General features: G+C 47.7%; 5 protein-coding genes across 5 annotated transcripts; all 5 read right to left on the bottom strand.

Moving 5' to 3' along the window:
• Positions 1–221: 221 nt before the first annotated feature.
• On the bottom strand, positions 222–1529 carry FPOAC1_009398 (uncharacterized protein; the record flags this gene model as incomplete). Its single annotated transcript, XM_044853824.1, has 2 exons — positions 222–1306; positions 1358–1529. 2 exons carry the CDS (start codon positions 1527–1529, stop codon positions 222–224), a joined length of 1257 nt encoding a protein of 418 aa, XP_044706494.1.
• Positions 1530–3194: 1665 nt separating this feature from the next.
• Positions 3195–3935, bottom strand: FPOAC1_009397 (uncharacterized protein; the record flags this gene model as incomplete). Its single annotated transcript, XM_044853823.1, has 4 exons — positions 3195–3495; positions 3546–3631; positions 3678–3824; positions 3879–3935. 4 exons carry the CDS (start codon positions 3933–3935, stop codon positions 3195–3197), a joined length of 591 nt encoding a protein of 196 aa, XP_044706493.1.
• Positions 3936–6168: 2233 nt separating this feature from the next.
• Positions 6169–7132, bottom strand: FPOAC1_009396 (uncharacterized protein; the record flags this gene model as incomplete). Its single annotated transcript, XM_044853822.1, has 4 exons — positions 6169–6529; positions 6588–6713; positions 6773–6822; positions 7034–7132. The coding sequence occupies 4 exons, from the start codon at positions 7130–7132 to the stop codon at positions 6169–6171; spliced, it is 636 nt and encodes a 211-aa protein (XP_044706492.1).
• A 1297-nt stretch (positions 7133–8429) lies between these two features.
• FPOAC1_009395 (uncharacterized protein) lies at positions 8430–8751 on the bottom strand (the record flags this gene model as incomplete). The annotated part of the gene is made up of 2 exons (XM_044853821.1): positions 8430–8652; positions 8714–8751. The coding sequence occupies 2 exons, from the start codon at positions 8749–8751 to the stop codon at positions 8430–8432; spliced, it is 261 nt and encodes an 86-aa protein (XP_044706491.1).
• A 2492-nt stretch (positions 8752–11243) lies between these two features.
• On the bottom strand, positions 11244–12173 carry FPOAC1_009394 (uncharacterized protein; the record flags this gene model as incomplete). The annotated part of the gene is made up of 1 exon (XM_044853820.1): positions 11244–12173. The coding sequence occupies one exon, from the start codon at positions 12171–12173 to the stop codon at positions 11244–11246; it is 930 nt and encodes a 309-aa protein (XP_044706490.1).
• Positions 12174–14364: the final 2191 nt, after the last annotated feature.

Here is a 14364-nt window from a genome sequence, read left to right as displayed (position 1 = left end):
CCATAAAACTCAACTCTCGAATGTTGAGTGTGCAATGCCTTTCTATCTAGTAAGGACAAGTAGCACTACAGCTGCGAGGCCATCCTTGGCCACGTCACAGCCAATGCACTCCGCTCAACCAACGCTTTAATTGGCGTTTAAACTTATCGAATCAGGTTAATATCCGCTCAACATGAACTACTGTTGACTCATAAGTATGCCCTATTCCGAGCCTGAAAGGTCTATTTCATCGATATACCTGCGCCCTTGACTATGTCTCCTTGATTGTAAAACTCCACGTTCGGGAGCATCTCACTAGCAACCCATCTTGCTGTTTGCGAATGTAGCGAACCATAACCAAATGGCCCATGAGTCTTTTCCTTTCTCATTCTACCGTCTCCAATATCAAGGTTTCCCATACCATCAATTAGCGCCACAGAAGATGATTCATCTGGGCTGTCACCCCGGGGAAACGAGGAATAGCCTTCGCAAAGTGCTTGGAACACGACCACTTGGTCTTGAAGATGAACGTCTACTTGACCCCCAACTTCTACCTCTTTATACAGACCTCGGCATAGTTGCTTTGACACCTGATCCGTGAACTGATCCCTGCTCTTCGTCTTCTTCGGCAGAGATCCGAGCCAGTCGTGTCCCCATCGGATTCCAGATGTGGAATGTGCGACGAGGAGTATGTACCAGCGTGAATCCAGGTTCGTGTCTTCAGTAAGCTTGAAGCAAATTTCAGTTGACGGGAACAGTTCTTCCAAATATTTTGTCAGTGATGCCTGGAGCTTCTCATGCACGCTACCAGGCACCACCATGCTGACGTCGACAGCCTTGACGTCGTAGGATTCGGGGTGTTTTAGTTTTCGCGGGGCCTTGTATCGCAAACTCTGGCCAATCTTCAATGGGTGAAATTTCAGACTGATTTGCCCTCTCGACTGAGGTCCCATGCTCCACCCACGACGTTCCAGTGTTCTCTCTATATGGATGCTGAACCGTTCTTCTAATGTTGGCAACAGTATCTGATCCAGATATTCGAAACTGGGGGAAAATGAGACATTTGTCCCGCCGGAGATTTGAAGCTCAACTGGCTCCTCATAGTCATTTCCCGCAAAGACCAAGAATGGCAAGATAGCTTGGAGTATGAGAAGAGTACTTGCAGAACCCGATTCTGCGGATACTTTAATAGTACGTTGGTATAATTCCGTGGCTGTTCGTCTTGGTGCGAACGTGAGAGTTTTGGATCCTACACTTAGACCATCAACATCTGCATCAGTTATCTCCGCAAGATACTGGATACTGGTGACATGCTGGCTTTTGAGACCTGAAGGATATTAGCCGATGATGTTGCGGTATAAATTTAGGCGTCACCCACCGCCACGATCACGATTTCCTCTCACATTGATGATTGTGACCGCTTGCCCTGTCAAAGCAGCTATGGCGATCGCGACTCTAACGACTTGCCCGCCACCCTCGCCCGTTCTTCCATCTAGTTCCACAGGCTTCATGTTGCCTGCGTTGAGATGGTGGGAAGCTTGTGGCGACATTGATAGGTTGTGGTTTTCTTGTGGAAGGTCGGTTCAGGCAGAAGTATCAGCCGTAAAATTGTACCGCAATGAAAGCAGCGTGAATGACTCCAAGAATCATCCAGTGACCCAGCTATATATGATGTCGATGCTGATTCACCGTTCAACTGCTCCTCACTTTATGTGACTCATATGCTGAACGAACTAGCAGCTGCAAAACTAGGCAATAGATACTCTCCAGAGGCTGAAATGACAAGGGATATGGGCTTTCCACGGCTGGATCCAATGTTTTTGTTATATACAAGAAGAAAGATGAGCCCGGCAGGTGGTTACTAGTATGTGTCCTCTGCGGTTGATTGATTGCTAAGCCCTTCGGTGAGACCGAGATCGAGATCGAAACCGAGCTGACGGGGTTCAGTATTGTCTTGTTCAAAACTGAGGTTCTGGAAATATTGTAAACAAGGAGGCTTGAGCACTCGGCCTTCTTTCTCTTGGCTGAGTTGTGTTTGGCCGCCGAATAACTGCAAGTGTAAGTGGCCAGTTGAGCTGAATCGAGGATGTCGGCCCCGGCAGGCAAAGTGGGACTACCCGCCCCGGCCGGGGCTCTTTAGTCTAACCCCGGACAACAATTTGCCGGACCCTGAAGTGGCTTGTTCATAGTGCGTTATGGTTTCTCTCATTTATTATTCACTGCCCCCCTATTTCGTCCTCTAGATCACTTCCCAAGTCTTTTCTTCCTACGTTGAACTTGCCTGGTCCTTTCATTTTGCCCCTTCAGCTGTGTTGCTACAAATGCATGATCCCAACAGACCTACAGGGATGTCACTTACACGATGTCGGCATCCCCATGCGAGAACTCAGCCTCATGATGATCACTCTCCTCACTGCAACAACGATTGGACGTCATGGTAAACTCGCCACGCGTAGAGATACACTGCGCAGGAGATAAGTGGCGACACTGGCCTCTCATCTTTACCAATTAGGACTGAGTTACAGAAAAGAAGAAGAATAATAATAATAGGCCGCAATTATTCTACACAGCCTTGACCTTACGAATAATTGCGTAAACTCATAGGCAAGGCGATTGGCCCGGGTTTCCAACAGGGCTGAAGATTTAACCTGAGGAAGAGATGCAAGAACTATTCCAGCCCATAACCAAGGTTTTTCGCTCGTTCGTTTCAGATACACCCAACTACAGAAACCTTGCCATAAAGGAGACAATTCAAGCTCAGACAATTTAGGAGCAGACCATAGGCACCCATATAACTCCAAGAAAAGAGGACAGAAAGCACAATCCTTATCAAAAAGCACGTACTCCCCTTTTCCTTGTTTCAGAGACTTCATCTTCCTCCTCCTCTTCTTCTATTCTTTTCCATCTATTCTATTATGCAGCCGCCCGGTGCAAGAAGCCTGCCTGCCTGCCTGCCTGCCTGCGCCTCTTATAGTTCCTTCCCAGTCGTTTTATTGTAATGCAATGGATCGCTTGCCAACAGCGGGAGGCACCTGCCCTTCGATCGAAGTTCACGTACGAAATGAATTGCGGAAACTGCAACAGCCCCGATTAGAAGGTGCAAACTGGAGTGGGATATCTTTGCTCACCGAACATCTAAACCTCCAGACGTTTTCAGTCTTCGCGAATCATCTTATCTCACGAATAGATATAGATATCTACCACGGGTTCCGGAGCTACTCGTTCTTTCCAGTGTCGTCTGAGAGCTCGATATCATTATCAGCTGCAGGAGTCTCCAAAGGGGCCTCGGACCGGAAGGCAAGGTCAAATTGCCGAAGCACTTGCCCAATGTCACTATGTCTTGCGCCCATGCATGTATTGGTCACTTCAGACATCCAAAGAGGGACAAGCCCCTGCGGTTGGTAGACCTCTTCGTCATTATAGTCAACATCCATGGGTTCAACATCTTCATCTGGGTCGCCTATAATCTGGCTCTGGCCTTGACCTTTCTGTTCAACATCGCAGTTCTCAACCCCGCTGCCCTGATTAGTATCTCGATCGTTGTGGGAAAGACATTACAGCATTACCTTTCACCGCTTCCTTGTTCAGCATCAATACGAGAAGGATAGCCCACGGAGTCGCCCTTGCTGATCCAAATGCTACAGAAAGCACGCTGTGCATGTTAGCGAAATATTGTACACATCTGGTCAACACCTTACGAAGTCTCTTGGAATACCGTCCTGGACTGCTATCTCGGTAGGGTGGTCGCCAGTTACAAGCTCGTAATCGGACCCATAAGGGTCGTCGCGAACAGTTGAGGGTGTTTCGCCTGGGCTAGGGGGCCCATTACTTATTCGAATTCGCCTCTGAGCCCTCCTGCAGCTGATACAGATCCATTTTGTCTCTTCCAAAACACATACCTGCGAGCATGCTATGCACTCAGGACTACGGCCGTGGAGCTCGCTATCAGGGTGCATGACGAAAAAAAGCCTTGGAAGAGGTAGTCAACGGCGCTATAATGAGAGAAAATACAGGTTTATCTGGTTCTGATGCCAGTGGCCTTCCTCGGTGATGGTGGATGGGGCGTTCGATCGCCAGAGTAGGGATATTGCCGGCCTATGTGGTCAGCTCTCAAGTGGTAACCCTTCCCAAAGTTGTGAAGGGCCACGCGAGGCAGAATATCACAAAGACTTCTACAGCCAAACGTGCAAGAGAAGGATGGAGTAATGAGGTACTGCTAGCAAGTGAGGAGGTGGCGGTACGTCGTCCTACTGAGAGTCAGGTAGCTATCATCTGAGCGCCTTGGGATGCACACAACAAGCTTCAACAATCAACGAGGAATCGCCAGGAGATATCCGATGACAGAACCGGCGATGGAAAAGAGGGTGTCGGTGTTTGTGGATGATTTCGATATCTGCTTAAATAAAAGTAAGAGTGGGAGACAAGACAGGCGGCTCCTTATTGCCGACCAGTAGGATGAGCCCGACAAGGGTAGTGCTGCAAAGACATACAAGCACTGATAAGTCTGGGAGTCTCAAGCTTCTGTTGGAAGATATTTGAGGCCACAGGGGAATTACTGTTGAACAGAAGAAAAGGAACACTGGTCTTTAATTTGCTGGCGATCAAGTTGTCTGCTCCGACTGTGCATCGACACTGAGCTGATTCTAGTGCCGAGGTGGTTTGGTAGTTGATCAGGTCCAAGGCAGCAAGGCAGCCCGCGGGTATGTGTTGACTGATTGGAGAGCCAATGATGAAGCTTCGCCATCTTTGGGATTTGTAGACGAACAAGGCAGACAGCGTCTTGATGTCATGATGGAACGAGCGGGTACATTCATATGACTGAGGGAAAATGAAAAAAAAAAGCAACGGAGTGGAAAGAAACGAAAAACAGATGTAAGGGGATGCAGAAGCCATATGGCCAAGGTGATTTGAGCTGAAATTGGTATGCATTAACCCTTTATGGGCCAATGGTGAACAAACCAGTTGGTCGCTATGAAAGCTACATCAGGAGCTTCCCAACGGTGGTAAAAACATCAAGAGATCCAAATGGGGGAAGTAAAAGTGGCATTGCACAGCTACTTAACTTCTCCCTCCCCCTTCAAAGCCACCTCTGCTGCTGACATGATAACCACCATATATGCGCATGACGGACTCGCAGCTGCTACAACACTGACGAAGTTGGTGTGAGACGCTCTATACCACAGTGTTCCCCAGACAAAGAGGTTGGTGGCTTTTATCCCAGTCTCAGCTCAAGCAGGCTGTAACTCTTCAACACACATACCCATGTCTGGTACCTGGAGGAACTGGAAATCACTATACACGCCCACAGATAAACCCTCGTCAAACTGCCGGCTTAATGCCCAGAAAGTCACAATACATGACTTAAAGCGGTTGTTGGGCAGACTGGACTGGGGTAAACTGAGGTTGGCCTGCTCCTTGGCCGTCGCTGATCCTGCAAGGATCGCATCACACGTCCCCGATGGTAGAGTACATGCAGTGAAGTCAGCTTGGATAGCCTGAACCAGCAATGTCGAGTAGTCTATGCAATGACTCTTTTTGTCAATACACTATCTCGATGGGCCTGTCCCGCACACTCTCCTTGGCCGATTACCGCCAACAGCTGAGACACTGGCAGTAAAAAGGCGCCTCGAGTTCTCCCGTTTGGATTGATGCGCACACCAACTAACTATAGCATCGGTGTATAGCACCATTGTCTTCAATGGAACGATTTATCCTCGACTACTGCATGGAGCATATATGCGAATCATTCATGTCTGTGTGCCACATGCACGTCTTTTGGTGCCGCACTATTGCTTCTAGCAACCAACAGCTCTGTTTGAGAGCTTGCTTTTAGTCTGGAAATTATACATTCCGTCTATCGGCCCCCACACCTTATTCCCAAGAAAAATCAAGATGAAGGTTGATGTTATTGATGAAGGTATTGCCACAAACTATAATCAGATGATATCTATACATGTAAGACTCCAGTGGCTCCGCAAGAAACAATCTTGGAACCATCTTCGATATTCGATGCGTCACCAATAGAAGCCCACAAGTTATACGCCACGAAGAAACCAAATTGCAAAAATGAAAGCAACGAAAACCGACCGTCGATGGCAATCCCTTGTTTAAACGCCAACTAGAGACACAACATCAAAATCCAATATGGGCTTCAGTGGTCGTGGCAAGATGTAAACCTCAAGGAATTCCTCACCGCCGGGTCCGAGACGACTTGCCGTTACGACTGGTGTACTCAACTGCGAGTGGATAGTCGCGGTAGTTCGGGTCGATGCGTTGTGGATAAGGCCATGGTGTGTTCCCTTGCTGGACGTCTTGAGCTGAGGTATTGGGGTTAGCACCATGAGAGAACTGCTTTTCAAAATGGGTGATGGCCCTGGCAGCAGAAGTGACCCCACATTGCTCAGCGTCATCGGCGTACGATGCATAACGGGTTCCTGGACATTGCCCAGAGTCAACGAAGTTGGTAGTCCTTCTATGAGGGTCCTCGAACAGAGGGTGGTCGCCTGGGAGAGTTACCCGGTCCTGTGCGTCGTCGTGTTGCTGAAGGTCACTATTTCACCCGAATCAGCAGGTGCACAACACATTTACAAGAAGCCTCAATTACATACCTGCCTTGATGTGCCCAGACTGTTGACGGGGCATACACTTGGATGTCTTGACGTGCAGGTATATCTTGATGTCCTTGGACCAGATAGGTTTGGCCGTCCGTTACGTGCGGTTGTATTTGAGGGAGACTTTGCGGAAATTGTGAGATCTCTCGCGAAGTAAATGCATGGCGTTGCGTTTGCCGTACATGTTGTGAGTGTCTCTGGACCGTGGTTGTTCGTGAGCGACGGGTCTCATCTAAATAACCCCTGTGAGGATCGGATGGAGGATTCATGATCAAAGTCGAAACGGTCGATGCAGGAGCATGAAGCAATGAACAAGAGTAAATAGCAAAGAAAGAAAGGGGATCACGGTTCTGTTATATGGACAAATCTTTGTGGCGATGGAAACCAAGGCTGATCGTATGGCGGAATATGAAATTATTCGCAAAGCCGACTTTGACACTTACCTCTCTGTCTGTTAAGGGGTCGACGGTCGTCGGGTACGAATACTGTACAAGAACCTGCAGCGGCAGGTAACTGCTGCCTGGATAACGATGGCCAGCCATGTCGGAGAGGAGAATGCCTAGGGTGGCATTGCAAGGAGAGCTTCGACACACTTGTCCCTCAAGCCATACGGGAAGCTGTCGTGGCCCAAGTAAACTCGGGTCGAGTAATCAAAAAGCATCATAATGCCCGCCTCGACCTGTAGTTTGCTAGCGTCGACGAGATCAACGATCACGAGATGTGTTGCTTAACGGGTTATTTTCTTGCGGGGGGAAAGGCATAGCTCCTCAAACAGCCCCTGATGACGCATTGCTGATATCTTCGTCGGGCGTGTGGTTACCTACTTATAACGCAGGCCGCCTGGTGCGCCAGTAGGCAACTACTGTGGGCACATAAGCATATTTTCTTTCATGAGATCATAGAGGCACGAGCCTTTCTAGGAGTCCCTAGGCCCTACGGCATATACAATATGTGGCTGGAACGAGATAACATCACCGGAAGGAAGTTATGAGACTCACGTTGTTATCGATTGACTGGTGAGCGACAAGATGGACGACCATGGAGAAGAGCAATTTCGTGGAAGCTTCGAATTTGCCATCAGATCCAAGGCTATGTTGAAACATCAATCAGTCCCACCTGGCCTTTGCTCGTGATACAGCTTTGTCGTATGTTCAAGAGCAAGGTGGGAAAGAAATAAACAATTGATGATGTCGAAAAAAGAGGGGGCTTCGATACCACAGTCATGTGCTCGCCAGCATCTGAAGGAAGGACGGCGTGGTTACACCATCTTGCGCGCTTATGTGTATACATATCTTGTTGTTGCGAGGCCGATCGACGCTTATTCCATTAATGGTCTTCTGGCCGACTGTCCAGCAACAAGAAGCCAGTAGATCCCGGTCATTCACCGATTTCTGCAATGTTTGCTTTTTCGTGGCTTCTACAGATGCGAATCAAGCTCTATGATGCCAAGGGAAACGGCTGCAATCCTTCAGCAGCATCATTCGGCCATCCCGAACATGCAACACATTTAACAGTGAAAGAGTTGAGTTGAGATGTAACTCTGACCAGGGTTATCAAGGCCGTTGCGCGGCTGAATACATGGAGTTCATTGCTACGAGTTGGCTTATGTGCTACAGATTACGGGGGAAAAAAAATTCATCTGGTTGTCCCAGACTTGTATCACCAACACCCTTCTTTGGTATTGATCAAGAAAACAAGGGACGGAGATAGTGACTGGTTCAATTCCGTGGCTTTCTTGCTATAATACAGGCGCATTGCATTGAAGTGTTTCCTCTCGATACTTGCTGTGCCCCGCCGAAGTACCATATCAGAATATTCTGTTGGTTCCATTTATTTACTCTATTGCTGCTGGCTGAGCTGAACAAGCTTGATAAAATATCTACTCCCACGGCTACTGTTCATGCCACCCGAAGCGATCTCAGTCTCAACAACTGCTATCTGGGGAACCTGATCGTTGGTATCGGAACGTGTTTCTGTGAGGGGTGTGTTTCCGGTAAAAACAGCGTCCGAATTGGCCCGGCTGCGACCTGATGTCTCAGTGCTACCAGTGGGTGTATTGCCGCTCAGGGTCTCAGTGACCACTTGCCGCTGACAAACTGAACTTGGCGAGTTCTCTCTCTTACACATGGGTTTCATGTCTTTGAACCTCCGAGGTGTCCATGGTTTGTCTCGGGCAGTAAGCAATGCAAGTGTCGATTGCTGATCCTTTCTCTTTACCCGACGTTTTTGGCCAATTCCCACGAGGGTTTCTATACTTACACGATCGAGTGCGGCTCAAAAACGTTCAGCTTTGTTTTCACTTCTGTTTCGGGCAGTTATATTCATGCCCAAAACTACTGGGTGGTGATAATTTAGGCACCTCGCAATCCTATGGGTGTAAGTGTCCTCTACCTAAAGCTGGATCTATACTACTGCGCCTCAAAGGTTGAGGCCATCTCTATCCTACCAAAAGACAATGTCTAGAATCCGACCACGGTTTCTATGCCTTGTTAGTAGAATATAGCCACGTGAGAAGCATACAGCCTCTTGCTCAGATACATTGACCATAGATCACCGTATTGCAGGGAGCCTATTGCGTGAGGCAGGCTACGATAGCCATCACACACCACACACAGTTAACAGGTTTAACACATGGACGATCTCTGGCCAACGAATCGATCCTTAACAAGTGAAAGGGCTAATCATGGCAAAGATTTGACCAAGAGACGTGCCAAGCGGTTTGGCACAACCTTTCGGGCATTATCTGTGTCGCCGTTTAGCCCCTTCTCAGATGGAAGTGTGTGTCAGTGAGACGACACCCATATAGGCTCTCTTTCCGATAAGGCAACCGCGTTGATCCAACCTTATTTGAGAATTACTCGATATTTCATTCGTCATCCAAAGGCATACGGGAGGCGTAGTTGAGCAAATCGAACGGACTCTAGATTTCTTGGCAAAGAATGCACTCGACGAGTTCGATATCAACATTTAGATTTCCTGCAATATATATATATATGACACACTGGATAAGCCACCTCTCATGCCGCTTTCGGAGGCGCATACAACCCAACGCATTGTTGTACACTGATATTCTATTGTCTGACACGAATTCTACTAATTCTCGGATTGGTATGGGAGTTTTCGACTTTTTCAATGCATCATACAATGTCTTGTACGACCCAAAGTGCTGGTGGCACGGGTAATATTGACCAAAATACAGCTCTAGCTTACAACTCCCCTACTTCAACAGGTGGCTGATCTGTTGTCAGAATAATATGTCACCCCAAACTTGCCGAGTGAAAATCAAACAAGAACAAGGAGATCGACTTGCTACCATTGAAGAGAATGGCGTGTGGTTAGTAATGAGCGATCACTATTGGCTCAGGCAGAGCCTCAACGACAATGGGATTCACTGCCTATGGATCGACGAATCAGATAGTCACGAACAAGCGAGTCTGGGGTTGATCTACCGAATTGCAGTGACTAATACGTGTCAGACTTGGAGTAGTCGTGCTACCGTTGTGGTCCTGTCAAGATCTGTTATTTTCTTCGTGATACACGATCGGTGAGCGTGTGACAACCACCAGAACCGATCGAATGGATTGTGTTTGACAGAACACAGCGTATACGCATAGAGACTCCCCAGGTTTCCAGTCTAATGCTCCTAGTCTAGTCCAGGCTAATCAATCTGTCTGCCGTTTAACGTCAACACAATAAGCCCAACCCGTTGGGCCGCCATAGAAGCACCAATCAACACAAATTCTTACCACACAAACTCTCTATGTGCGGACCATTCAGGCCAAATTATACATACGCTCTTGTGAATTCGTCTATAAGTGCTTGGTTAAGTGCTCTACTGATGCCCAAAACACTATTGGGTGCATCTACAGCTGTGATTCAAACGATCAGGACGGGGTTGGGCAGAGCTGGCTCGTGGCCCGCATCACTATGACTATACTAGCTTAGAACCCATATCGGCCTGTCAACTTCCCCTTCTTATGGTATTACACAATTCTCCCTTGGATATCATGCATTTCATTTACAAGTTGTAGTACTGACATGCTGAACAAGGGCGAGTCCGACAACTCGTCAGGGACCAGGTTTCATGAGAGATCTGGTGATAGGTCATGTTTGGAGTTGACTGTCACTGTCACTTGCAAACATTTAGTCAGACCGGTACTTCTGGCGTTTATTGGTCCTGCTACCATAGTCTATCTTGTATTATCTAGTCCTTTTCATGACGCAATGCATCAGTGTCTAACTTGACGATTCTTTACTTGCCAAAGAGAAGCGTCCAAATCGAAAAGATGATTGGTTGAAATTTTATTGTCATAGGTTGAAGCCAATATCAAAAATCACTTGCAAGGCCTCTGCAGTTGAGGGATTCCAAGGTTCAACTATTACTTCAACTTGACATCATTCACATCACATTCCATCAGAGCGGGAACAAGAATATTTTTTCAATCGTCGTAATAAAATTTATACAAGTGACTTATCCCTGAAAGGTCAGAGAATATATCTATATAACAGAAATTCATCTATAAAAAGATGCAGTTTTATCGCCCTCCGCTAGGGAGAAACGAGATTGGTGTTTTGCTAGCAAACACGAGCACGTGGACGTCTCGGACGTATCACAAATCGACCAGTGCCTGTAGAGGACTGTTTTCGAGTTCTTTACAGAGCCTTGCGGGCAGCACGGCGAGCACGGCGGCGGCGAGAAGCGCAGCCAGTCTTGGGGGGAGTGACAGGGGTGGAAGGAGCCTGAGTAGGGGCAGCGGCCTCCTCAGAGGGCTTGACGACAGTGGCGAAAGTAGGAGTGGGAGCGGGAGCCTGGGTCTCAGCGGCGGTAGGAGCAGGGGCAGCGGAACCGGAGCCGGAGCCGGAGCCGGAAGAGGTTCCCTGCCAGACCTTGGGGCCGGGGAAAGCGTAAGACTGGGCGTTGTAGACGTCGAAGACAATACCCTTGTCGGTGTAGGTGTAACCGGTCTGGAAGTCGAAGTTCTCATCGGGGACGGCAGTGCCAGATCCAGTGACTTCAACCTGGGCGCAAGAGGGGTAGAACTGGGCACCACGGGCGCTGTTCTCAGAGAAAGCGACCTCGGCCTCGTGACCGGCGATGATCTCCTGGCGGATGATATACTTGCCAGCCTTAAGGCTGGAGGGGAGAGTGAAGGTAGCCTTGCCTTCGTTCTTGATGAGCTTGTCAACAGCCCACTGGCCACCCTCAAGACCCTCTTCGGCAATCTTGGTCCAGATAGCACCGGTACCGTCGGTCTCGGTGTAAGGAGCGATGTAGGTGATGACGGGACCCTTGTGAGAGCCATCAATGATATCGTCACCTCGCTCGTTGTGGTACCACTCGAAGGTGACCTCGTCACCGGCGGCAGCGGAGGCGAACTTGGGAGCGGCCTTTCCACCGTTGACGTTGCAGACAATGTCAGCGCTGGTCAGGTCCTTGACGGGGTTGTTGTTCTCGGGAGATCGGATGTAAGTGTTGCGACCATCACCAAGGTCCTTTCCGTTGACCCAGAGGCCGTAGACCTGAGCGTGGGCAGAGACGGTGGTGGCCATGGCCAGAGTAGCGGCGGTAGCAGTGAAACGCATCTTGATAGATTTCTTTGTTGTTATAAAAACTTGTTTGGTGGTAAGGATTGGAATGAAGCGAGGATTCGCAAAAAGTTGGTTTATATGTTGTTTAGAAAGAATGAAGGTTTGGCACAGCCAAATTGAAAGAAAGTGAAGATAGTTGAGAAGAAAGAAGTGATTTTGCTACGACGAGTGTGGAGGGAAAGAAGAGAAGACATGTTGGAGGAGAGCGAAGCCAACTTATATATCAGATCTCGAGTGTCTTTCCTCCCTGGTAGAAAGTTGAGTTGCATCCGCCAACGAGGAAACTTCCGTCCGTCAGTCGGGCTAGAGAAGAGAGGAGCAGATGCAAGGATCAAGGATCAAGGAAGGCAATTTCATCTGTTTACTGTAAGTCTATTGCGCGTATCTAACTAACTAGGTAGCTGTGCCAATGACCAGGTATCTCAGGAGAGGCACTTCAGGTCAACGAACCCTTGCAGGAGTTGAGTAGAGCGTATCGCTTTTGAGTGTGTACTCCATAGCAGGCCAGATACTGATAGACGGAAAAAATAATCAAGTGTAAGCAGCATCAGAGAAGCGGAAATTGAAACCCTGGGCCGCTTACACAAAGACCTCGCCTGTCAAGAGAGAAAACCAAGGCGTTTAACCTTAATCCTTGTCCCACCACGTTTGAGCCTCACAGTTGGACTCGATATGATTGGTTTACTCGAACAACGGTGAAACTAAATGCCTTTTGAGTGGCTGCCTTTAATGTTAATATCGGAGCAAGATTCTATAGTGAGATCTCGGAGCGGTGGCGGCCCCTGATCTCGGACCCCTGTCCCTGTCTCTATCGGTCACCCCCAGCAATTTGAGCAGTTGCTTTTCTTTCTTTCTTTTTCTTCGATCCCCCGCTTTTTACACCTGAAACTCCAAAGAACCATATTCTGTATTCCGACTGGGGGAGAAATTCTTGGGAGGCGGCCCGAAGTATTTGACGTGCGGTTTCAAGGGGTTTCCAACGGCAGGAAAAGTGAATAGAGTATCGGACGACAGATGAAAGAGTGAAAACAGTTGTGTTTCGATATGTTTCCTGTCCACAAGATTCTATCAAAAGACCGTAAAGTCACTCATTTGAAACGCATCAGGTTTGCAGTGTTGGAATAGATGTCAGTAAAGGTCAACAATGCAAAAATAACTTAGTAGGTACCTGTCAAGAAATGGCGTATGTAGTATTCGGCACATGGCTGACATTATTAGTACATATGGCATATGCCGTGACGGACGATCACTAGTCTAGGAAGTACCATCAATTATAAGCATGCATATGCTTCCTATGTAAGCTTGAATCTAATGTATGGGAGATAAACAAGTTACTAACAGATTGACAAGGGTTTGTTTGACTCTATCTTTCGATGCAACCCCAAGCATCGTGTAGCCTCGAACATATCGAGTTTTAGATAGAATGAACACTAAGAGGCAGTTACGGTTACCCTAAAGTATGAGTGTAGATCTGGTTTAAACAATACATGGATAAAAGTAACGTGTGCTTCAATTCCTATATCATATTGGAAACATTAATAAGCTATAATGAACAAATATTTCAAAGGTAATAAATGCTGATTACTTTGCAATCATTCTGTGGAAAGTATATGGATTGATAACTCAACTGGTACGACAACTACTGGTGCACAACCGAACTGAATTTTGCATAACACGCATCTAACGGAGCATAAAGCTAGGGGATGAGAGCAACGTAAGCGACATTAGGCATTGCGGCCCGAAAGTACCGCTATGTACAGTATTAATGCTATCGGAAAAACGCACCGTGTAACCGAAACCGCCTCGGCCGATTGCTTCGGACAAACCTAAAAGATGGTACCAACGTCCCGGAAGGCGTCTCGGGAAATATGGGTCTTCACGGAGCCTTTCCCGGAAAATAGCGTCAAGTGGCATGAAGTCATGGTAGAGAACTAACTTCACGTACCTTCGTCTAACTGGCATGGTTTTTTGTATGTCCTTTTTGGTCTGTTGGGCAAAGCTTAATACTATATGAAAGGAAAGTTAACAGGCCGATTTGAGTTTTATTAAACTCACTAAAAAGAGTCTTGATAAACTCTGAATACTAAATGTACACAACCGAGTACATAAAAATGTCCGAGTAAAGTCTATTCGTGAGTCACAGACTCTGTATTGACATTATAAATAGCCGATATCATCTCGCACT

Source organism: Fusarium poae, chromosome 3, assembly GCF_019609905.1.
Source record: "Fusarium poae strain DAOMC 252244 chromosome 3, whole genome shotgun sequence".
In the NCBI taxonomy this organism is placed as follows: Eukaryota; Fungi; Ascomycota; class Sordariomycetes; order Hypocreales; family Nectriaceae; genus Fusarium; species Fusarium poae.
The sequence above is the reverse complement of the archived record's forward strand: the minus strand, read 5'-3'. Positions and strand labels throughout refer to the sequence as shown.